This window comes from Miniopterus natalensis, chromosome 2 (genome assembly GCF_054644295.1).
Source record: "Miniopterus natalensis isolate mMinNat1 chromosome 2, mMinNat1.hap1, whole genome shotgun sequence".
NCBI classification, from domain to species: domain Eukaryota; kingdom Metazoa; phylum Chordata; class Mammalia; order Chiroptera; family Miniopteridae; genus Miniopterus; species Miniopterus natalensis.
The window spans coordinates 177,676,455-177,700,615 of NC_142082.1; the positions used below are offsets into that span (position 1 = coordinate 177,676,455).

Consider the following 24,161-nt stretch of genomic DNA (forward strand, 5'->3'; position numbering starts at 1 on the left):
AGCAATTTGCTAGAATCAGCCTCATGCCTGGGTGCTGAGCCCTTCCCAAGGTGACTGGGGACAGAGCATCACATATTTCTGCAAAGTTACATGTTCCTCTAATAACAGCAATTGGTTAAATCCACAAGCACTACAGGGTACGAACTATGCACCAGAACATCAGCAAAGGATAGATGTGCCCCTGTCCCCTCCCCCATGTAGAAGTTTCGACACTAAGGCAGGAGACAAGTGAATAGAAAATGAGCCCCTCTCTTCTGGACAAATCAGGGAAGGTTCTCAGAAGGTGGCCATGCATCTGGGTTCTGAAGGGCGAATAGGAGTTATGACAAGGCAAGTGGAAGGGCATGTCAGACAGAAAGAACAGCACAGGCAAAGCCTCAAACACAGAAGAGAAGGCAACGGGAACCAGAAGTGGTTCCTCAGAGCTAAGGAGCAGAGTGAATCTGCAGAATGACAAGGGAGTCTAGGGCCAGAAGACGCAGTACTTCTTAACAGCCGTGACTCGATCGTGACACCAGCACAGGGGCATGACAAAGGGATTTCAAGCAAGAGAGTGATGTGACCAAATGGGTCTCATCTGGTTGAAACCCTCTGGCCCCACATAATCCTTAAAATGTATTCAGTAGTCCTTTAAAACACATTCACAGCCCTGACCGAGTAGCTCAGTTGGTTGGAGTATCATCCTGACATGCCAAGGTTGCGAGTTTGATCCCTGGTCAGGGCATATACAAGAATCAGCCAGTGGATGCCTAAATAAGTGAGACAACCAATTGATGTCTCTCTCTCAAAAAAAAAAATTAAAAAAATTAAAAAAAATCAATTAAAAAATATAATAAAACACATTCATATACATTCTCTCACTTGAGCCTCTTATTACCCCACGAGGTAGGTATTGTATCACCTTTCCACTGGTTGGAGAAAACACACCCAGCAAAGGTATAGGTTATTTACTTGGTGTCTTCTGACCAGTAAACGACAATCCATGAATTCAAGCCCGGGTCCACTAGACTCTGAGTTCATTATTGCCTGAATTCTCTAGACAATAATATCACAGACCCCCTTCAGATACGCACCAGGCCAATGCCTGCAGACTCTACAGAAAGCCTTGGTGGCCAGAACTGCACAGACCCATGGACATTCTGAGCTAAAGAGGTGGCCACTTGAAGGCTTTTGAGAATAAAAGCAGATCCGGGTGGCAGACAATCTCAGTCATGCCCCAGGCATTTCCAGCTGGGGGCTGAGATTTCTGCTCGAGGAGCCCAGGGGGGCGCCCCTCCCGCCGCTGTACCTTGAGCTCATCGGCGTTGTAGAAGTCCACGCGCACTGCGGGCACCATCCAGGTCTGGAAGAGAGTCGCCAGGATCTGCTCGGCGATGGAGTCGGCGACGAGGTGGAAGTGCAGGGGGTTCCGCCTGTGGGGAGCGACAGCAGGCAGGGTCAGGAGGGAGCGCTGAGGCCTCGGCATTCCCGCCACAAACACACAGCCTCACCCATTCGTTACACGTGGCCGGTTTCTAACAGTAACTGGGAAAGTAAACCCGGCTTGTGACCAAATCAGCGCCGACTGGGGAGGGTGGCGGGGCCGGAAAGGAGAGGACATGTCACCCAACCTCAGCCTTTCACAGAGGCGATGATGAAGGACCAGGAGGGTAACATGGCTGGAGACACTCAATTCAAGCCAATCACCGTACCTGTTATTAAAACATCTGTGTTTCTAGGTATCTTAAGCAGAGCACATGGTATTGACGAGCCCTTTATTTCTGTCACCTAGAAACACTGGCGTTGGTGCAGAAGCCCAGGGAGACGACCGCGTCTTTAGACCAGCTGCATGGAGCCAGCACAGTCCTGAGGTTTGTTTCCTCCTTGTTTCTCTCCCCAAAATTCCAGGCATCCCAGGAGGAGTCACCTGGGCTCCATCAGTGAATATCAGTGAAGCCTCACTTTTCATGTTCCTACAGTTTTTCTTCATTCCCCCTCAGTCAACCAGCCCAAACAGAGGCAACACTCAAACTATAACCCAGCATTACCCAGGGCAGAGCTCAGGTTCATGCCCAGGGCTGGCGATTATTAGTGGGTCACATACACCTCTGCACACCCGCTGCTTCCTCTGTGAAATGTTGGAAGAACCTCTTCATGAGGCCACTGTGCCGATTAAATGAAATAACAAGTGCCATATATAATGCATATCAACAGTAAACACAGACAGAATATTAATACATTACAGATATGCCTTCTTGAGAAACTGCCAGGCACAAAGCGATAGTTCAGTACAGAAGAACTACTGTCATAAATACTACTGTGCGAGTAAAAATAACAATGTAAGTAGTTTTTGGGTTTTTTTTTGTAAAATATATCTTTACTGATTTCAGAGAGAGGAAAGGAGAGGGAGAGAGAGACAGAAACATCAATGATGAGAGAATCATTGATCAAGCCCACAACCGGGCATGTGCCCTGACCGGGAATCAAACCCTGATCGCCTGGATCCTAGGTCGACGCTCAACCGCTGAGCCACGCCCGGCCGGGCTAACAATGTAAGTTTTAATACCGCGAACCAGCACCTAAAGATGAGAATGAACCGGTCCCCTAGACCTCAAGAAGCTCATCCTATTTGCAGAGACGGGTGACTCACAATTAAATACTATAAACATGAAACGGAACAATTAAATACTAGGAACATGATGTGACAATGACTACCCAGCACACCAGGTGCTACCGGAGTTCTGGCTGCGACAGAAGGGTGCGTAAGAGTGGGGGATGCAGCACCCTAAAAGGATAAATGACTTTGACAGGAGGTGGAGGGAGAGGAGAGTAACAGGGCCTGTGGCCGGAGCACAGGCGTGTTGGGGAAGGAGGCGGTTGGCAGGGCTCTGCTTGGAGCGAGGGAGAGAGATGCGCACCCACGGGGGCGAAGCAATGAAGCAGCCCGGAGTCCATCAGCTGGGTGTGGGGGAGGAGCGCGACCTGCCCCTCAGCTCCCAGCCTCCTGGGCAGCCCCGTTCCCCGTTCCAGACATACGGCCGGTCTCTCAGTTCCCACGCCCGGGCTGTCTTCTACCTGGGCCTGGGCAGATTCGGTTTGCTCTGCAGGAAACCCTCTTGCACGGGCCCGCTCAATAAATGCTGACAGTCATCTCAGCACCACACACCCATCCTCAGGTAGAGACCACCTGTTTGCCTAAGTCCCCACTTGACTGTGAGCTCGGGGAGGTCAAGGGCCGTGCCAGGTATGTTTAAGTGGATACCCCAATCTAGTCCAGTGTCTGGGATGCAGTAGGAGTTCAAAAATGATCTGAATGGACGGATGGGAGCTGGATGGTAGTCGGATAAGGGGAATAGAGGTGGACACATCATTTGAGAGATTAGACCAGGTGACTGTGAACCAGGATCTGGTCAAGGCAGTCCAGAGAACAGCAAGAAGGAAGCTGAATCCGGAGGGATTTCAGGAGAGATCTTTATGTGGGGTACGGGGATGGGGGGGTGGAGAGGCAGATGCAGAAGGTGACACTGAGATCCCTAGGTTGGTGGTGATGTCTCCAGGACAGGGGAGACAAGAAGAAAGACGCGCTGGAGGAAAATGACTTTGGGGATTGGGAGGGTGTACCAAGTTTGAGGGGAGGGTGGCAAAGCCAGGCAGAGCTGGATGAGTGAGCCTAGACCTGAAGAAAGCTCTTACCCATGGCCAAGGTGCCATACACATAACAGGTGCACAGGGTGAGTAAAGTGAAAAAAGAAAGAATTAAAGAAACAAATAGCACAGCAGAATCTCTCCATGGGACCACTGCTTGGCAATGGCAAATTCCTCATGGAACCATCTATACTGGGGGGGAGGGGGGGGCATGCCTGCCCTGCAGGCCCCGTGAGACCTACCAGGAGGCCTGCGTGATGACTGGGGGCCTGAGGGGTCATGGTTTGTTAACTGGCCGGTGGCCTACCTGAGGCGACATCAGAGGCGGCCAATCAAAGTCACTGGGAAGACAGACAATCCATTCAGCCCTCGAGTGTCGGCACAGACGCTCCTCTCTCCCACACGTGCCCCAACAGTCTTACGTATGGAGACTGGGTCAAAGCAGCCTGCATACTTGTGGCCTTGCATTGTTAGCCACAATGAAGGGATGGCACAATTTTAGACACAGGGTGACGACACCAAACAGATCGAGCTGCTTCTCTCTGCTCTGACCCATCCCCACACCCACGCATCTGTGTCCTTGCCTGGGCTCCCTCCCCCTACTTTGAGGTCCCATGAGTTCTGTGCATCCTTCAAGATTCCTTCGTGAGTCGTCTCCTCCTAGACACCGTCTCGGAGCACATCCTTGCCCCTTTCCTGTGAACTTGGCAACGCAGACAAAATCAAGTCTACCCTATACATGGTAGTGCTGTGACCACATTCAACCCCTGGCTCCTGTCTGTGCGGTGAGACCCCTGAGGACAGGAACTATCTTGTTCATGTCCATCCCCAGTGCCCCGCAGAGGCGCTGGCACCTGGGGGTGCTCAACAAACACTCGTGCACCGGAAAAGAAAGCCAGTGCCCCCTTCTGTGAGGGTAAGAACAGCCGATGGCACACTCCTCGTGGTGGTGCGGCGCTGGGCTCCATCCAGAAGGTCTGGGCCGGAACCCTGGCTGCCCTAATGACTGAGCAGCTGTAAGCAAGTTACGTCATGGCTCCAGGCCTCAATTTCTTCATCTTCAAGACAGCAACAGTGACGGTAAGCAATGTTATTTTGGGCAATTGTAGGGGTTAGGAGACATGACATATATAAAGCACTTAGTGAAGTGCCTGGTGTGTGGGAAGATTCCAGTGTGTTGACTATTGGTGTGGTCTGAATATCTGTGTCCCTCCCCGCTAAATTCATAAGTTGGATGCTAACCCCTAAGGTGATGGTATCAGGGGTGGGGCCTTTGGGAGGGGATCAGGTCACAGGGGCAGAGTCCTCCTGAAGGGGATTAGTGCCCTGATTAAAGAGGCTCCAGGGACACCCTTCACTCCTCCCACCGCGGGAAGGCACAGAGAAGTCCGCGGTAGGTACCCAGGAAGCAGTGCCCCCCACCCAGACCCAGACCACGCTGGCGCCAGGACCTTGGGCTTCCCAGCCTCCAGACCTGCGAGAAATAAGGTTCTGTTGTTGATGGTCTGTGGTATTTTGTGACAAGGGCCCCCATGAACTAAGGCACCCATGATAAGCATTAACTTATGAAACTGTTATTTTCTCTATGCTTATATATCATTTTCAATATAAAGCATTTCAATTCGTTCCTCCACCCATAGACCAAAAATAATGAGCTGAGTGATTAAACGTCCAACAAAGAGCTATCAGGCAGCAAATGCAGAAAAAGCGTTAACAGATGAACCACCAGAGTCCTCTCCTCGGGCACCTATCAATCTGGCAGAGATACAGGGAAAATGCAAGTAACTACCTAACCGTGAGAACACGTGTGTGACATGACGCTGGGTCGCTACACGCGACTGTGAAGTTCGGGAATGGCCCACATCCCAGGGGCCATGTGAAGAGGCTGACACAGACAGCAAGTGACGGGCACCCCTAGAGTCAGATGGGGAACAACCTGTGCAGCCGTCCAGGGTGGCTCTGCAAGGAGGAGCACAGAAGGGACAGGGGCGTGAGGGTGGAGGAGACCCCTCCTCACCAGCACAGAAGATACGGAGTTTCCACAGACTGTGGCACTGGACCTGGACCTGGCCCTGGACCTTTGGGTGGGGAGAGATGGAGGCCCGAGGAAGGCATTCCGCAGGCTGTGATGGAATAAGGGGAGGACCAGAGGTGGGGGAGTACAAGGCATGTCTGCCAAAGAACCAGTCCTGGTTGGGTGGCTCATAAAGTGACATTAATGGATGCCTACTGGATGCCTGGAATAGGCAGGGATAAACAGAAAGGGACAGACTTGCTGCAGGCTGGGACAGAATAAGGGGCCTCCTAAGAACTGTGACTGGCAGTCTCAATCAGGGGACACCCGGGGGCTCCCAGCCCAGGTGACATGTGTGACACTGACTCAGCGGTCGATGCAGGCTGCCCAGCCGAGGCTCAGGTCTCCTGCTCCGTAGGTGGAAAGCCGGGAGGGGCTCTGCTAATGCTGCACCTGCGGTACCATCACAAAAATGTGGGTTCCGTCTGCCGCACCTCAGTGGCCTCGTCGGAGAAAGCACCCGAAAACACTGTCCAGACCACTTTTCTTGGAGTCTCCATGGAAACCAGAACATTTCCCTTGAGCTTTAACTTGTTAATCCACTGCCAACCAGATGGTCCCGCCTTCCTGTTCCACAGACCCCTTGGAATCAAGAAAGCCCCAATTACGACCCTCCTAACATGCCAGGTTACTACTTGTGGAGTGCTTGTTTGGTACCGGTCTCTCAGAGCCTGGGTCTGTCATGGGTGTATCCTAGGCCCCAGAAAAATGCCCAGGATATTAAGTGGGGGCTCACTTTGTCCTTTCTTATCCCCTCACACAAGCAGAGTTACTGAGCAATTTCACTCCTAGTTATAAACAAAAAATATATGAAGACGGATGTCAAAAGCTTGTATACAGATCTCCACAGGGGCATTATTCAAGAGTCAAGAAGTGGACACAACCCATATGGCCACCAATTGGTGAATAGATAAACAAATTGTGGAATATCCATACAATGGAAAATTATTGAGCAATGAAAAGGAATGAGTGCTGATAGATGCTACGACATGGCTGAGCCTTGAAAATATCATGCTAAGTGGAAAGGGCTAGCCACAAAAAACTAATTACTATATGATTCCATGTCTATGAAATGTCCAGAATAAACAAATCCATAGACAAAGTAGATTAGTGGTATCGAGGGAGGGAGGCAGGGGAAAATGGGAAGTGACTGCTGATAGGTATTAGGGTCTCTTTTGGAGGTAATGAACTCGGTCTAGTATTAGACAGCAGCGATGGTTGCTCAACTGTGAATACACTAAAGACCCATCGATTGTACTCTTCTAAAAAGTGCATTTAGCCCTGGCCAGTTTGGTTCAGCAGTCAGAGCGTCGGCCTGTGGACTGAAGGGTCCCGGGTTCGATTCCCGCCAAGGGCACGTACCTCAGTTGCAGGCTCGGTCCCCGGCCTTGGTCGGGGCGTGCACAGAAGGCAGCCCATCCTTGTGTCTCTTTCACATGGATGTCTTTTTCTCCCCCCCCCCCACTGTCTCTGAAAAGCAATGGAAAAAATATCCTTGGGTAAGGATTAAAAAATAATAATAAATTTTAGGGTATGTGAATTACATCCCAATACTTACTCATTTGCCTGAGATGGGGGGTGATGGTCTGAACAGTAAGTCTGGGGGAAGGAATCGGGCCTGGTCTGCTCTGCTCTCTCTGGACTCGCAGGGGTTGTTGCAGCGCAGTAAGTGGCCTGCCCAGGTGAGGAAGGCCTGTAACTGCCCAGCTGGCCTCTGACCAGGAGGTAAACCCAATTCCTCGGGATGCAAAGGGAGCCTGCTCATGCCCGCATTGGAAAGGACAGGCCAGAATTCAGGACTAATAGCAACAAAGGTGACAGCTCATGCTCCCGGTGTGACTTCCGAGTCTTATCTTGCATTTGGTTCCTAATTCAAAAAGGTAAGCAACAGTTGTGATGACAGGGGCCCGAGAACTACAAAAGCAGCCACAGGCCACACTTCCATCCTGTTCTCTTTTGTTCAGAGGGACAGCAGCGGGAGTCTGGCAGATGCTAAGGATACAGACACACCAAAGAGAATTTCATCTACTAATAATCGGAACTCTACTAAGAATCAGAACGGGATTGATTCTCTCCATATCTGATTCAGTGTTGTCTAATTTTTTATCTGTACAACATCTAAAATAGTCTTTCAGACCTGTCGCCAGCTATATGTGCATCTGGGGAGCACGGCTCTAAGGCCTGAGAAGCGGCTCCCACACAGCTCGCCCGGGTTCGAACACACAGACGTTGCCACAGGCATCAGACACGACCACGCTTTCACAACAAAGGAGGGAGCGAGTGCGTGCCTCCCCCTCAGCGAGCTGGCAGCCTGGGCTTGTAACGAGCGATGCGCCCGCCGCCTCTGGTTGCCTTAACTGCTCCCCTGTTCCAGGTTGGGATGCAATAAATATGGTAATACAGAGGCAGAGATGATGAAACCTCAGCTTTCTCCTTGTGTTTCCTTCCTTATTTGTCAGGAATGTGCCACAGCCCCTCCAAGGCAATCCAGGGTCTGTTTCTATTAAAATGTACAGGGACATCTGAGCTGAAATAATCCTTAATTATTAAGTTTGGAATGGACTTGCAATTTGAGGGGGGGAAAAAGAGCCTGTGATGGCAACCTGGATGCTCAGCGGATCTGTTGCACTTAGAGATTAAAGCCGAACTCACTGCAGGAAAATGTGGCAGCCAAAAGGAGGGTTTTCAGTGGGAGCTCCTGGTGTGAAGGAGGACAGGAGGCCTTGATAATGTGGGATGGCTCAAGGACAGGCCAGTTTCATGTCAGAAAAGCTCTCCATGGGAGAACAGAGCCACTTTCCAGAAAAATCAAAAGACCTCCTGGAGTAGTAAAAGCAGCGTGGATTCTAGGGTTTGCAGAGGGGGAGGGGTTGGAATCCCAGCAGCATCACTTACTCACCAGGGGCCTTCAACAAGGTATTTAACCTCTACGAGCCTCAGTTTCCTCCTTCATTTGTGGGGATAACGGCACAGACTGACTGGGTTGGGATGAAGGTCAAACACAAATACGTGATGCACAGCATCCAACCTACACAAATCAGTTCCCTTTGCTTTCACATACACATGCATAACCAAACCGCATAGCACTCTCACCTGTTTAAAGCTATTACCTGTCCAGATTTTTTTTTTCAAGTTTATGAAGATATAATTGACAAATAAAAATTGTATATATTTTAAGGTGAACATTAAATAGCATAAACCTGTAAGGTGATGTTTCTGTATGTATACATTACGAACTGGTCGCCACAATCAAGCTGATTAGCATACTCCTCCCCACCTGCAGTTACCGGTTTCTTTTCTTTATTCCATGCTATTTTCTTAAATTTTACTAGAACATTAATGCCCAAACCTTGAAAACCTCCATTTATTTCATATTTTGTACCCCAAAAATATACACCTGAAGGATGAGGGTGACAATGGAGATTCATAATAATGATAGCAATGTCTACATGGCCCCCCCTAATGACGATTAACAATAAAATAGTAATGATGCTCGCAATGGTAACTTTATTTTGAGCTCGGACTTTGAAGCTGACCGCCTGAGTCAAGCCTGGCCTTGCCCATCCTCTCCGAGCGACCTTCAGCCTTGACTTAACATCCTGATCCTCAGTGCATCATCTGTAAAATGGGCCCAATGACAGTATCCACCTCAGAGAGGGGCCTGAGCATAAAATGCATTAAATATCCGAAAAACATGAGGAACAGAGCCTGATACATTCGTATTTGTTAAATAAATAAAATGCAGAGACGGTTCACACAGATCATCTCTTCTCATATTCAAGGCAGGCTTTGTGACAGCTTGGGGACCAAGCCAAAGCCTCAAGAAGTACAGCGACTTGCCCGGGGACACCCAGCTCAGGGTTGGCAAGACCAGAATCACCATCTAGCTCTGGTCCTTGGTTTTATTCAAATCCTAGGTTCCTCCTTGCATGATCTGGAAACTGCTTCTATAATAAGTTTAAGCCTGAAAAGGCAATAGGACAGAGGCCGATACTGGTCACAAATAGGCTGCTTTGTCTTCCATGGTCTTCAGAGGCACAAGTGAAGTTAAAACAACCCCAAAACAAAACAAAACAAACCCCCAAAACACCCCAGCTGCTTGATATGCACAGTGAGGGAATCACCCAGCGTGCTCCTGCCAGCAGGGCCGAGGAGCGAGAGTCAGTAGATCATCCCAGCAAGCAAATATTAAATTTTTACAAGCTGGCCAACCTTCCTGCCCAGGAGGTAAACACTTATGTTACTAAATAAACATTTTCTTCTGCTGCTCACTAAAAGCTCGGTTTCCTTGCAGAGCAGCTATATTTCCTAGTTTATTTGCAATTGGGATGGGAGTTACAGGTATTCCCCAGTTTTTCTCTAAACATCTTTCCAGCTAGGTGGCAAAGACTTACATTGTGCTCTTTTTGTTCGTTTATTTTTGTTAATCCTCACTTGAGGAGATTATTTTCATTGACTTTTAGAGAGAGTTGGAGGGAGGGGAGGGTAGACAAAGAGAGAGAAACACAGATGTGAGAGAGACACATCGATCCGTTGCCTCCTGAACGTACCCTGACCAGGGCCGGGGATCGAACCTGCAACCCAGGTACGTCCCCTCGACTGAGAATCAAACCTGAGACCCTTCGGTGTAGGGGGCCAACACTCTAACCACTGAGCAACACTGGCCAGGGCATCCCGTGCTATTTTCTATTAGATAAGCCTCCGTTCACATATATCCTGCATTCATTTTTTATCACCCACCTTTGTTTTCACCATAGAGGTTGCATAATGAGACGACCAAAAATATATGTAAAGAAAAAACAAAAACAAGATCACTCCCAACCACAACATGCAAAAGAATCCCCTTTTTTATTAATTTTCTGCTAGTCTTCTGTGCCTCTATTTCCACCACAGAGATGTATATCTGTATGCATGTGACACATGCATTTATATGGTAGAATGATATTATGCACAATTTTTTGAATTATGCTATCACTTATTTTGTATCATAAAATATCATTTTTGTCTATGTTATGACATACTTTTTAAAACCAACTGAGAACATGGTTTACTGTAAGAGCATGATCCATTTATTTAATCTTACTGTTTTCAAGTGTTTTATCGTTATAACTAATGTTTCATAAAAGCCTTTTTGTAGTTAGGACTCTCCTTATAAGACAGAGCCCCTATTATCGTCCTATAGGGTCATGGTCTTGGGCATATTATGACACTTCTTTCCAAAACGCTGTCATAGCCATTTCCAATGCCAGCATCAGTGTATGTGAGTGCCCACATCACTCTTTCCCTACCTCTCAAAATACAGTGTGCCTACTGTCACCAGGCATACTGCAGAGGTAAAATTGATTTCATGTAACAAAGCAAGCCTTAAATGAAAATCTGCTGAAAATCTTGTCTGGAAAATAAATCTAATTACTGTAATTCACAGTGAAAGCCAAAAGAGGCATCCTGCCCCACTATTATTATATTATTCTTACTACTAGGAAGGTACTTCGTTTGTCAGAGTACTTTATCATCGCGTGTGTGTTAATCCCCATAATATGCTCTGGAAGCAATGATGCTATTTATAGCTGGACTTTCTGAGCTGAAAACCTTCCAAAAGTCCCGTTGTCTTGATTTCTAAACTCGTGGGCACCTGCCTATCAATCCACACAGCCACTCTCATTTGTAGGATGTCATGGGTGGGGGGGGGGGTGGAAGTGGCTATTTGGTTCAAACAGATCAAGTGGTCACTGATGTGGGGCGCAGAATTTTCATAACACCCGAGAAGAATTGGCTTTCTTCTCCAGTCCCCGTGCCTCCGTGAAACTGTGGCCTGCCATCAGCCACGGATGATGGAACTGCTATTTTAAATTTAACACCTCTGTGCTGCACCGTTACCTTGGGAGTAAAAGTCTGCACTCAACAGAATTCTTACCATTTTGGCAACTACTGGAATCATCTGATTTATAGCTAAAGCCACAGCAATAATATTTACACCCAACACCACCACCGGAAGTTTCTGGGACCTAAAAACTGACCATAATTGAGAAATAATATTAATGAACTATTAGTATCCACGCAAATACACTTCTCTAAACAGTGGGCTTTCTCCCCCCCCACCCCCGATTGGGGAGAGACCCGAGTTCTTTAGTAGAGACAAGAAATAAATTCATCAAAGGCCGAGAACCACTCATCCGCTTCGATGCTTAGCCTCCGAAACGCCTGGTTTGGAGCGGCAGCTGGAGGCTGCAGAACCACGAGTCCCCGCAAGCACACAGGGGCCGTGGTGGCGTGGGAAGGCCGTCTCACCCCACGTCGGAAAGTGGAGGGGAGAGCCCTGGCTGGCTGGCCATTCCCCTTTCCTCCTGAGATGTACAACCGAAGTCACCACGCCAGCCGGACAGAGCAACAAGGGGAAGCTGAGAGCCTCACCCGAGTGTGTGATCACTGGTTGTTCGAGTCTCCCAACCCCCCCCCCCCAGGAGGGCAGGGAATCGGAGGTTCTGCTAACCTGCTAGCTGACGACAGGCACATAAGGGGCCCAGCAAAGGAACCATCCAGGCAAGGGCGGCACCAACAGCCAAGCTAACAAACGAAGTTCTTTCCAACCAAATAAGCTTAGGGTGAATTGGTTGGCAGCGAAAGCTAACTGGTGTGAGAGCTAACTAACGAAAGAGTTAACATGGCCTGCGCCCAGCCGGGTGTGGCTCAGCGGTTGAGCGTCGACCTAGGATCCAGATCGAGGTTCGATTCCCCGTCAGGGCACATGCCCAGGTTACGGGCTCGATCCCCAGTCGGGGGCGTGCAGGAGGCAGCCCATCAATGTCGACTCATCATTGATGTTTCTCTCTCTCTCCCTCTCCCTTCCTCTCTCTGAAATCAGTAAAGATAGATATTAAAAAAAATTCTTAAAAAAAAAAAATGACCTGCTGAAAATCAGTCAGCAATATAGTGGCATCAATGTGAAATTGAACTAGGCCTGAGCCAGGTATATTAGTTAACTGATTGAATAAATATATCTTCAGGTTATTAATGAAGTCCCCTAGATTCAGCTGTTAACCAAGTAAACATTTATAAAGTATATGTGTTAAGTACTTTGTTAAGATACTAGAAATACAGAAAATGAGGCATGCTTTCTGTCCCCATAAGTCCCACATTCTACTACAAAAGACATAACGTAAATAGATAAATAAAATACAATGTAATATAAATAATGACAGAAAGATGCACAGGGAATTACAAGCTGATAGAAGGGAAGCCCCAACCCAGACCGACACCTCCAGGTGAGCTTCCTGGTCGAACGATGCCAATGTGAGGTCTGAAAGGGCAAGAGGAGTTTGCAGATTAGGGTGGGAGGAGAGGAAGGACAAGGGGAGAAATGGGCAGACAGAGCTGCCTGATGACACACAGCAGGTAGGGGACACCCCAGAGAGGATGGGCGCTGCGAGCGGGCAGTGTGGCCGGAGCATGAAGGATCAGCCAGGGGGAAGGAGGGAGAACACTGCTGGGAATGACATCCGATCCCGTGGCTCAGTAAGGAGATTCCGTTCTCTCCCCTTGACCAGGAGAAGTCCACGAAAGGCTTGGAGAAGTCAGACTTGCCCGTCTGAACTTTCAATCTGGCCTTAGAGAGGGCGGATCTGGGGAGACGGGAAGCACCAGTGCCCGGGGGAGACTATGCCCCTGAATTATGCCAGTCACAGTGGGATGGAGAGGAAAGGGTGGGATGGAAAAAGATGTTCTAGGAAGAACCCAGAGGCACTGATAATAGGGGGGCTGGTCAGAGGACTGAATCCAAGATGAGCCCCATTTCGTGCAGTGTCGGCAGCTCTCGGGCGTCTACCGTTTCTCCTGTCTCTGTTGATTCCATTGACAGTTGGATTCCAGTATAAAACTTCCCACTGATCACTGTTCAGTTGAACTCGGAGCTTTTTGTGACTATTCCTACTGCTGAGAACATTCTGGATCCTGACCCGCTCATCTGACACATTCCCATTCTGTTGGCTGCAGCTCTGGGTAAGCGTCATCCAAACCCATGGTAAGACATTTTGGGCAGAGCCAAGGACACTGGCCGGATCTGGACAGTCAACCTGGATAACACCCTAAGTATGCCGGGATATACAGTGAGGGGACCGAAGAAAAGTCCCGTGAGAAAAGCAGAAGCAAAGGCCGGGAGTTTAATGGGGAGAAGCGATGACGCAGGAGGGCACTATCACCTCCTGGAGGAAGGGGAACCTATCCTTTGTGTCGCTGGTTCCATGCGGACCCATGAGGGCCATGGACATCATCTGCAGACTGGAAATTTTCCCTTTAATAGAAGGCAGGACCTCTCTAATGGTCAGAAATACCCAGAGGTGGGATGGGCTACACTGCAAAAGAGTCACCAACTTATGTTAGTTTGCTAGGGCTGCTGTAACAAAAATGCCACTGAGTGGACACAAAATACCACAGACTGAGTGGCTTAAACAACAGAAATGTGTTTTTCACAGTTCTGCAAGCTGGAAGTCCAAGACCAAGGTGTCGGCAGGGCTGGTTTCTTCTGCGGCCTCTTATCTTAGCTTGCAGGTGCTTGTAAATGCCATCTCCTCCCCGTGTCCTCACATGGTCTTCATACTGCGAGGCTGTGTCCTAATCTCTTCTCATAAGGACACCAGTCAAACTGCATTAGGGCCCACCCTACTGACCTCATTTAATTGAGTTACCTTTTTAAAGAGCCTACATTATCTCCAAATCCAGTCACATTCTGAGGTACTGGGGACTCCAACAGATAAAGTTTGGGGGAGAGCAACACACGCAATTCAGCCACAACCTATCAACAGGGACGTGTAAACAGAGAGGTCTAGTGGCTGTCAGGCAACGAAGGCTGGTGGAGAAGCTGAAGCATTAAATCTAGGCTGTCCTTGAAGGTCCCTTCAGGTCTGAGAGCCACAATTCTACACATTGCAAGACAGCACCTAATCTACTGAACATTATTAACACAATAATCTCCCCAAGGCCTCAGACGAAAATTACATTTTCATGGCAGCTTCAATGACTGATGTAATGGTTTAACCCTGGTTTAACTCTTCCCCATGGAAACACACACGGGCAGCCAGTCACGCCTGCAGACTGTAGGCATTGCGCTCACCTGTGAAACAGGACAGACTTGACCAAGGTGACAACGTCCCGGCTGGCGTTATATCCCGCGCAGACGATAGCAACGTGGATTGTCTGGGAAGCAAACAAAACAGGGCGAGCATTAGACAGATGGAAGGGGCCTGCCTGGTGCTTCCGACCCCACGACGAAGAAAAACACCCTCACTGCTTGTTGGGATCATCAGAAAACAAAGAACACAGGCTGCAGTGCTGGAAAATAACTCGAGACCGTTTTATCAAAGCCTTTTTAATCGGTTTATGGAGCTATCATCATTTGCAAACCATTAAGGCCTCTTTTCAATTACATTTTGGGGACTAGAGAAATGGCAATGGGCTCAAACAGACAAACAGTGAGTTCCCTGCCCCCAAGCTGGGAGACAATGACAGCTGGTAACCAGAGAGAGGAAAGAAATACGCCCCGGAAGGATGAACTGACCATCGGGGACCTCAGCCTGGGAGGGGATGGCTCGGGGAGCTTGTGAAGTGTTCTCACGAGGCGTCTCAGTTTCGGGTCAACTTGGTAACGCGGCAGAGGGACCAATAAAGACTTATGGGCCGCAGCCGGGGTGTCGTGCAAAGAACTGGAGAGAGGTAGAAATGAAGGGAACCTGATGGGTCAGCTCATCTAAGTAGGCAAGAGCATGGGCCCCAGACACGAGTGAATGAATCCTGGCTCCATCCTTTAACCCAAGGTGACCCTGCTAAAGTTGTAGTGTCAGGTGACTCCCTAGCACATAAAGGGCATGACATGTCCTGCAGAATGTCACGGAGTATGTGAGGGGACGGCGCCAGGAGCAGATTACGGTGCTCGGCACACTGCATTCCAGTCACAGCACAAATGTCCTTGAGAACTATGCTTCCCAAAAGGGGTGTCTTGGCACCATGGTGTGCTGGACATGAACTCCAGGTGACAAAGATACTTCCCTCTTCAAGTCTCCAGGCTACCAGGCAGGGCTGGCCCTCAGGCTTGGCCACCCTCTGCTGCCAGCAACTTTTCCCATTTCCCTCCTAGCACCACACAGTTATCATTTTCTATGTGGGCTATGACTTGACAAAGATCGAAAAGTACTGCTCTAGGGCACCGCCTACGGGAAGTCATCCAGGCTTCCTTAAAACAGCTCCAGGAATGGAGGGTTCATGCCACTCCATGTGTCTCTTTTACCGAAGCACAGTCTTCTTTGCATCCACACCTGCCTCCTGACCCCAATGTAGCTGTCAACTAGGGTTCATTCCTGATGCCACTGGGCTCAGGGAGTGACTTTTACTTCTAGGACCTGCAGGAAGAATTCAGGCATGATAAGAGCATTTTTTGGAGTTTCCAATGTAACAGAAAAAAAGTCCCCTAGGGTTGTTTTCTCATATATGCATTCAGGGGGAAAAATAATCATCGTCCCCAAAGACATTCAGACCAAACTAAAGGCTGACAAGAAAATGGTGGCCCTGGCAAAAGCCATCAACACTCCGCCCAGCCCTGTTGCCCTAGCAACACCATCAGCAGTGACCCAAAAGGCCTGGTACATCCTTCAGGGCACTGCGCCTGGGGGCACAATTTAGGGAAAGCGGCTCATATCCGGGGAACTGCAGGAGTGGGAGTGAGAGGGGAAACCGGTTTAAAAACCGTGAAAAGTTAGGCTCAGTGCAGATTCTGGGCAGCGGCTGCAGGCCCTGCATGAGGGCAGGTGGGGGGCAGCTGCGGTCCCGGGGCGGCCGGGAGAAGCAGACAGCTGGGGTCCGAGGCAGGAATGAGTCAGTGACGAAACCAGCAACAGCCAAGAGACCTGGGTTTGAGTTGCACCTTCAGAGCTGAGTCACCCTGCGACCTTGGAGCAGTCACTTAACATCCCTGAGCCTCACTGGCTCATCTGTAAAATGGGGATAAAAGGGGCACCTCAGGGCTGCTGCGGGAATCAGACGGGGTGCGAGCAGGTGCGCCTGGCGAGCTGCTGCTCATTCACGTTCACTGGACATGCAGGCGGCGGCAGGAGACGCCGACAGGGACATCCGGCCACTTATCCTCAAGAGGATGCTGAGGCCCGGCCGGGCGTGGCTCAGCAGTTGAGCGTCGGCCTAGGATCCAGGCGATCGGGGTTCGATTCCCGGTCAGGGCACATGCCTGGGTTGCAGGCTCGATCCCCAATCAGGGGTGTGCAGGAGGCAGCCGATCAATGACTCTCTAATCACTGATGTTTCTCTCTCTCTCTCTCCCTCTCCCTTCCTCTCTCTGAAATCAATAAAGAAACATTAAAAAAAAAAAAGAGGATGCTCAGGAACCACCCGGGCATAGCAGTGAGCAAAGGAGACCCAATCCTTGCCCCCACCACGGGAGCTGGCATTCTAGTTGGGGGACACGGGAAACAGACAGACAGACAAACATATACTTAATTAAGACACACAGAGGGTGGGCTGATGAGAACCACAGGACGGAAAGTGAAGCAAGGGAAGGAGGGCCTGGGTGTGGGTGGGCAGTAGGGCCGAGATGTTACGGGGGGGTGTCAGGGCAGTTATCACTGAGAGGTGACATTGGCACCCAAATCTGAATTAATGAGGAAAGGAGCCTGTAGGTATCCAGGCCGAGCGCTCCAGGCAGTGGACAGAACAAGGGAGCCGATGCGCAAGGACTGCCCGGGAGACAGGCAGGAGGTGGCAGGTGAGGTGACACCCGAGGGAGCAGGGAGGCCGCCCCCAGCTCTGCCATCTGCAAGAACTCGCCCCTCCTGGTGTGTGAGGAGAAGCCACTGGAGGGCTCAGAGCTGAGAAACGGCCCGACCTGACTTCCATTTTCAAAGGCTCACTCAAGGTGCCAGTTTAGAGCAGACTTTCTGTGTGGGGGCGTGGGTGGGGCAGGGGGCAGGCGAGGAAGCAGAGAACAGTCCAGAGCCACTGCAATAAGCCCAGTGTGGTGGGCGCTGCCCAAACGCCCCTTCCACCAGGCGCATGCTGCTGGGTTGCTCCGAGTGCTGTCCCCAGGCAGCCACGAGCTGTCACACCCGCAGGGATTGCCTGGAGGCAGAGAGCCACCTCTCCAAGGTCAGCCCCTTCTGGGGGTGACCACATCCAAAAAACCCCACAGCACCCTTGGGTGCTGGCCCCACGGACTCGCTTTCAGAGACAGTCCCCATGAGAAGCCCCATCTCAGCGTGTGCAAGGAAGCAAGAGGTGATTCGGGGCAGCAAGGCAGTGGGGGAGGCGAGAGAGGCCAGGCGATGGGCTCTTTCAAAACCCTTTGTGATCAGTTTGCAGCCGGCTTCTCCAGTGGAGGAAGCAGGATATCATCTGTCCTGAGATTTACAACCAGTGGGGGGGATATGGAGGAATTGGGTCCCCTGTGTGCTGAAGCTGAGAGTATAAAATGGTGCAGCCACTATGGAAAAGGGTGTGGTGGTTCCTAGAACAATTAAAAATAGAATTACCATATATCCAGCAATCCCATGTCTGGATAGACACACACACACACACACACACACACACACACACATCTAACAGGAGGAAGCAACCCAAGTGTCCATTGTCAGATGAACAGATAAATAAAATGTGGCATATATATATATATATATATGAATATTATTCAGCCTTGAAAAAGGAAGGAGATCCTGTCACATGCTATAGCATGTATAAACTTTGAGGACATTATACTAAGTGAAATAAGCTGGTCACAAAAGGACAAATGCTGAGTGATCCATTCTACTTACATGAGGTACCTAAAGGAGGCACATTCATGGAGACAGAAAGTGGAGTGGTGGTTGCCAGGAACTGGGGAGAGGGAAAAGGGAGCGTTGTTGTTAACGGGTACAGAGTTTCAGTTCTGCAAGATGAGAAAGTTCTGAAGGTGTGTTACACAACAACATAAACACACCGAGCACTAAGCGAACTGTATGCTCAAAAATGGTTAAGGGGGAAAGTTCACGTTCTGTAGTTTCACTGCCCCACAATTAAAAACAGAAAAGATCCACGGTGTGGATCTGTGATCCTTTAGCTATGTGGTTTCGACGAGCCTCAACCTTCCCATTTATAAAATGAGGGTGATTACAGTGATCCCATGTGCTAGCACATGTCAAGTGCAACTCTAACGCCCAACACCTGCGCAGGAAGTGGAAGCAGATGTGACTGGTGTCATTACCGCCAACAGCCCGCCCCGTCTCCCACGGCGCTCCCGCTCCAACCAAGCTGGAGGACTCGCTAAGCCATCTTATTTCTGTAATGTGCCCTCAGGTTAGGGTGCCCTGGTGTGTCACTTCACCCATCAAACTCCTCCCCATCTTTGAAGATACAATACCACCTATTGGAACCTCAGCTTTCTCATTTATAAAAAAAAAAAGGGTCATAAATATGTCAACCTCCAGGGCTGCTGGACAGATTGAGATGATTCATGTAAAGGGCTTAAAGTTGGGCATCCTGTAGGTCGTAAATCTGTATCTACCGTAATTATTATTAATTGTTATTGTAAAAAATTTATACTATGAGATAGCTCTATAGTCAAGGCCTTGAGCCTTAAATATTCCCCAAAGTCAGGCCTCAGTTTCCCCCTTCTGCCCTCTCCCCCCCTCCCCCTCGAGTAAGAGCTGGGACAGTCTCTCCCCCTGTTGAAAGGAGGCTTCGGATTTGCCCGGTTCCCTCTGCCCCGTCAATGTTGACGCTGCTTTTAGCCCCGCACACACGAGGGGGCAGAAGCCACAGGGATGAGGAGAGGAGCCACCAGAATCACTCGGCATCTGGGCCACGATGACAACTATGAAAAATTAGGACAGAACTCTTGTTTTTCTCTACTTCAGCTTCAGCATCTTTAAAATGAGACAGCTGCCTCTTTGTTTCTGTTGTTGGTACATTTTCAAAAATTAATTTTACAAGAGAATGCAATATCTGGAGCAGATCAAGGCGGGCCTGCTCAGGAGGCAGACAGGAGGCTGCCGGACAGGCCCCTCGCTATCGCCCCAGTGCGGCGGCCAGCCTCCGAGGCTGTCCTCACGGACCCCTGCCGGCCGGTGTTCAGGGTACTGCGTAAACTCTCCTGCACTACCAGGGCTGATGCGTATGGCCAACAGAACTTGGCAGAAGCAATGGTATATGTCCAAGGCCAGGTCATAAAAAAGGCTGGTTTCTGCCTTGTTCTGCTCAATCGCTTACTGGGAAAGCTAGCCGCTGTGTTGTGAGAACACTCAAGTAGCCCCGGCCAGGCCAGTGTGGCATCTTGGAAACACAATCTCCAGCCCCAAGGATGCCTACAGATGACCGCGGCCCCAGCAGGATCTAACTGCAACCTCATGTGAGATCTAGAGCCCAACCCTAACTAAACGGCTCTCAGATTCCTCGTTTTCAGAAGTGGTATGAGATAATAAATGCTTGTTTTAAGCCGTTAAGTTTTGGGGAAAACATGATATGAAGCAATAAATAACCACTAGACACCAATTGTTGCCGTTTTAAAGTATATCCACGCATTTTTAGATATCCCTCCCATTGAGAGATGGGGTGTGTGTTTCCACCCCCTTGAAACTAGGTGGGCTTTTGTGAATGTTTCAGCTAATAGGCTACACTATCAGCAGAGCTGACACTATGTGACTTCTGAGGCCAGGTCATAAAATGTTTCCGTTCTGCCTTGCTCTCTAGAGTACTTGTACTTAAAGCCTTCAGCTGCCAGGGAAGCAGTCACCTGCTCTGGATCTGCCATGTTGTGAGGAAGCCCAACCTAGCCCTGCAGAGAGACCACAAGGAGAGGCCAGAATCTACAACAGGAAAGAGTGATGCCAGGCCAGCCCCCACTGCTTCAGGCTCCAGCCACAAACTAAGGACATTGGCATAGGGGACCCCCAGCCAGAACCACTCAGCTAAGCATTTCCCTAATCCTTGACCCACACAAACTATGAGAAGTAATAAAATGAGTGGTGTTTTGAGCCACTAATGTTTTAGGTGATTTGCTAGGAAACTGAAATATCTGTCATAAGTATACGTGACACTCACACAGAGTTAGCTTCCCCCCTGCTATCTTATGTAGTCCTCACAACTGCACTGGGAAAAACATATTCTCATTTTACAGTGATGAAACAGGCTCCACAGAATATCTGGATTGCCCAAGGTTACATGACTAGCAAGTGGCAAAACAAAGATTCCTGGTCAGGAACTCTGACTCCAGGTCCAGTGGTTTTTCTGCTGTGTCATAGCTGACCCCCAAAGTACACCAGAAATGCAAGAAAAATACACATATCTGAACACGCATAGGCACAAGTGGAGATCAAAGAGAATCATTCTGCCCCAAGTCTCAGCAGCCCTCCCCTACAACAGAAATGTAGGGATCACATAGGCAGCTAGCTGGAAATCACATAATTAGGAAGCGATAAGAAGCACAGGGCCAAAGAGGGCCCGCTGCTTCTATCACCAGATATCTCAGCTGACAGCCTGGGCATCGTTACAGAAGAGTGTTCAGAAATACCTGTCATACCCCAGAGAAGTTTCACAGCAACAAGAGGTGAGGGTGACGTCCTTGGTTACGGGGCCCTGCATCTGACAGCATATCAAGGCTACCTTCTGCACTTGTAACCACCACAAGTCAGATGAAGGGAGACTTGTATTTTTGATTCCACTGACTGACATTTCTTGTTTGCCTCTACGGCTTTTTCACTAAAATTTATAGATACCAAGCCGTGGAGACAGAGGAAGTATACTGTTAATGGGTAAGAAGCCAGCATCTCAAGATAAATGTGCACCCAGAGGAGATCACTTTGTAATAAGATGCCAGGAGATCAAGACTTTCAAATTCATCTTTGGAAGATCTGAACAGGACCAAGGTCTCACCACAGACAAATTCTACCAAAAATCACTTCTTAAGGATCTAAGAAGTAACATCAATTAAAACGAACAGAGAGAAAAACAAATACAATCTAATTTTCAGGTGCAAGTCAAAAGACTAAAATACAAGTTAGAGTAACAATCAGCAACCTCAAGGTCTGGATTCCTATATTCCTACATTTCCTTTCAAAGAGCACGGGGATAAAGAGAATCCCATCAGGTATTTATGTCATATCTTCAAGCAGTGGTTTCCAAATAGTATCCACTGTTTCAGAATCACCTAAATAGATATTTTTTAATACTCACATTCTTGGGTCCTACTCCCAGAGATTCTCACTTAGTAGGCCCAGGGTAGGTACCATGAATATGTATTTTAGATACATAATTCTAATGTACAACCAAGTTTGGGGACCACCAGGTGACCAAGAATGTTCACTATAACCATATCTGTTCATGTAGAAGCAGAACTCCAACATGTTAGTGGAGAATAAGGCGTCCTTGAATAAAATCTGTCTTTTCCAGGCTCCCTTGCAGCTACATGGCAGCTAAAGGCAGCCCTGCAGCAAAGTGCAGCCAATGGGTTCTAAAAGGAACTGACTGTGAAATTTCTAAGACATTTTCTTAAAGGAAGGTTAGATGCCCCACTTCAATGCTCTTTCCTTCCTGCCAGCTGGAACGTGGGCAACACGACTGCAGCTCTGACAGTCACCTTGAGGAGAATGTAGTCGAGCAAACGGAGTGAAAGATAAAGGGAGCCTGCCTCCCCAACCCTGACAGGACTACACCAAAAGCCTCCAGACTTCTGAACCATAAAAAGAAATAAGATGCAGAGTCATTGTTCCCTGAGATTTTTTTGATTAATCACAATGAAATCTATGCTAATACAACAAACTGTCTTAGAGTCTGTTTAAGTCTCTAATATCCACCCACATAATATGAGGCAGGAGCTTGATTTTAATCCATAATTTACCAACAAGGAACCTGAATACAGAAAAGTGATATAACTTGCTCGATGCTACATGGCTATTAAGCTAGCATGTGCCAGGATTCAGACTCATGTCTCCCAGCTTCGAAAGCCAATAGTCTTTTGCCTACACTGTTGTGCGGGGCACTCAGGAGAAAAGCCCTCTTTAAAAGTAGAATGTGTACCTCTCAGAAAACTGAGCTGGGGAAGGAAGCTGCTGTCCAGACAGGAAGAGAAACCCCCCATCCTCTCCCTCAGTTCCTCTTTCCCCCCCACTTTTCCTTTTCTATTTTTCACTTTGTTGGTTTTTCACCAGTTCTTTAAGTAGGACTGGATCATAGTAATGTAAATACACTCAAGGAAAAATGCTCTCCCCCTGGGCCTTCCCACCTAGTTAGCCGAGTTCCCTCACACAGGTCAAATGGACGCCTTGGCCATCACCTGAGAGCAGAGAACCTGCAAGGAATCAAACAAGCCTTCACCTAGGTAAGAACAGAAGTCCCCCAAATTAGGGCCTTCCCCAAACCAGCCTAGAGCAAGGGAATTTGTGAACATTGCCGAGTCCCCATGTTCAAAGGTGTAAAATAGAGATGCTCGGTAATACCGGCCACTGTCAACGGCTGTGGAAGATTAAACGAGATTGGGCCTGGCGTGTGGCAGGACTGAGTAAACATGCAGCACTGAACATCACTAACATTTGCATTTCTCTACTTATCAGATCTTTCTCCACTTCCCACCTAAGGATACAAGCACCAGAAGAAAGAAAGTCTGTCTCTTTTCATTCATTGCTATTTCCCAGCCCAGAGAACAATGTGAGATATATAACAGAGGCTCACTAAGTACCTGTTGGAGGGAGGAATGAATGAGTGAGTGAATGGTGAATGAACGATAATGCAGTACAGCCACGTCCTGCCCGGGAATCCAGTGCTTGCCTGGCCAGTTCACCACGTCCTGGATTCTTCCTGCTGTGACAATGCTTTGCTTCATGTTTATCCTACTCACGAGTACATTCTCACTGGATATCCTCCATGTAGCCTTTTCCAAATCCCCACCACTCCAAGCAGGCTCAAGAAACCACGGGAAATCCTACCATCGCCAGGGCTTTCCCTGACTGCCAGTCCAGTCTCCTCACCTGCCACCAGCATGCCACAGAACTGGCCTATCTCACCTGACAAGCCGTATGTTCCCTGTGACAGGCCGTGTAGTATCACCAATAGTAGGAGTAATCCAATTCACGTAAACTGTAGATTACAGTTTGCAAAGTGTTTTCTCTTCAGGAAGTCTGAAGTCTAACATTCTGAGAATGTGGCCAGGAAATAAATAAACAGGACATATGCCCTGGCTGGTGTGGCTCAGTGGTTGAGCATGATCCTGTGCACCAGGAGGTTGCCAGTTCGATTCCTGGTCAGGGCACATGCCTGGGTTGTGGGCTCGATCCCTGGTGGCAGCTGATCGATGTTGCACTCTCACACTGATGTTTCTCTCTCTCCCTCTCCCTTCCTTTCTCTCTAAAAAATCAGTAAACTATTCTTTAAAAGAAAGAAACAGTATATAATATCTGTGTCTAACTAAAAATAATGAAAATTGCCCATAACGGAAAACATACTA

At 48.8% G+C, this 24,161-nt stretch overlaps 1 protein-coding gene across 3 annotated transcripts in view; it reads right to left on the reverse strand.

Annotated features, from left to right (window-relative positions):
* LARGE1 (LARGE xylosyl- and glucuronyltransferase 1) overlaps nt 1-24,161 on the reverse strand; it is a 401,317-nt gene that overhangs the window by 189,258 nt on the left and 187,898 nt on the right. For all 3 annotated transcript variants that reach the window (XM_016222951.2, XM_087814883.1, XM_016222941.2), the window contains exons 4-5: nt 14,805-14,887; nt 1,289-1,412 (exon numbers count right to left, since the gene is read on the reverse strand). In XM_016222951.2, coding sequence (XP_016078437.1) covers nt 1,289-1,412; nt 14,805-14,887 — 207 coding nt within the window. The remainder of the gene's footprint in view (nt 1-1,288; nt 1,413-14,804; nt 14,888-24,161) is intronic.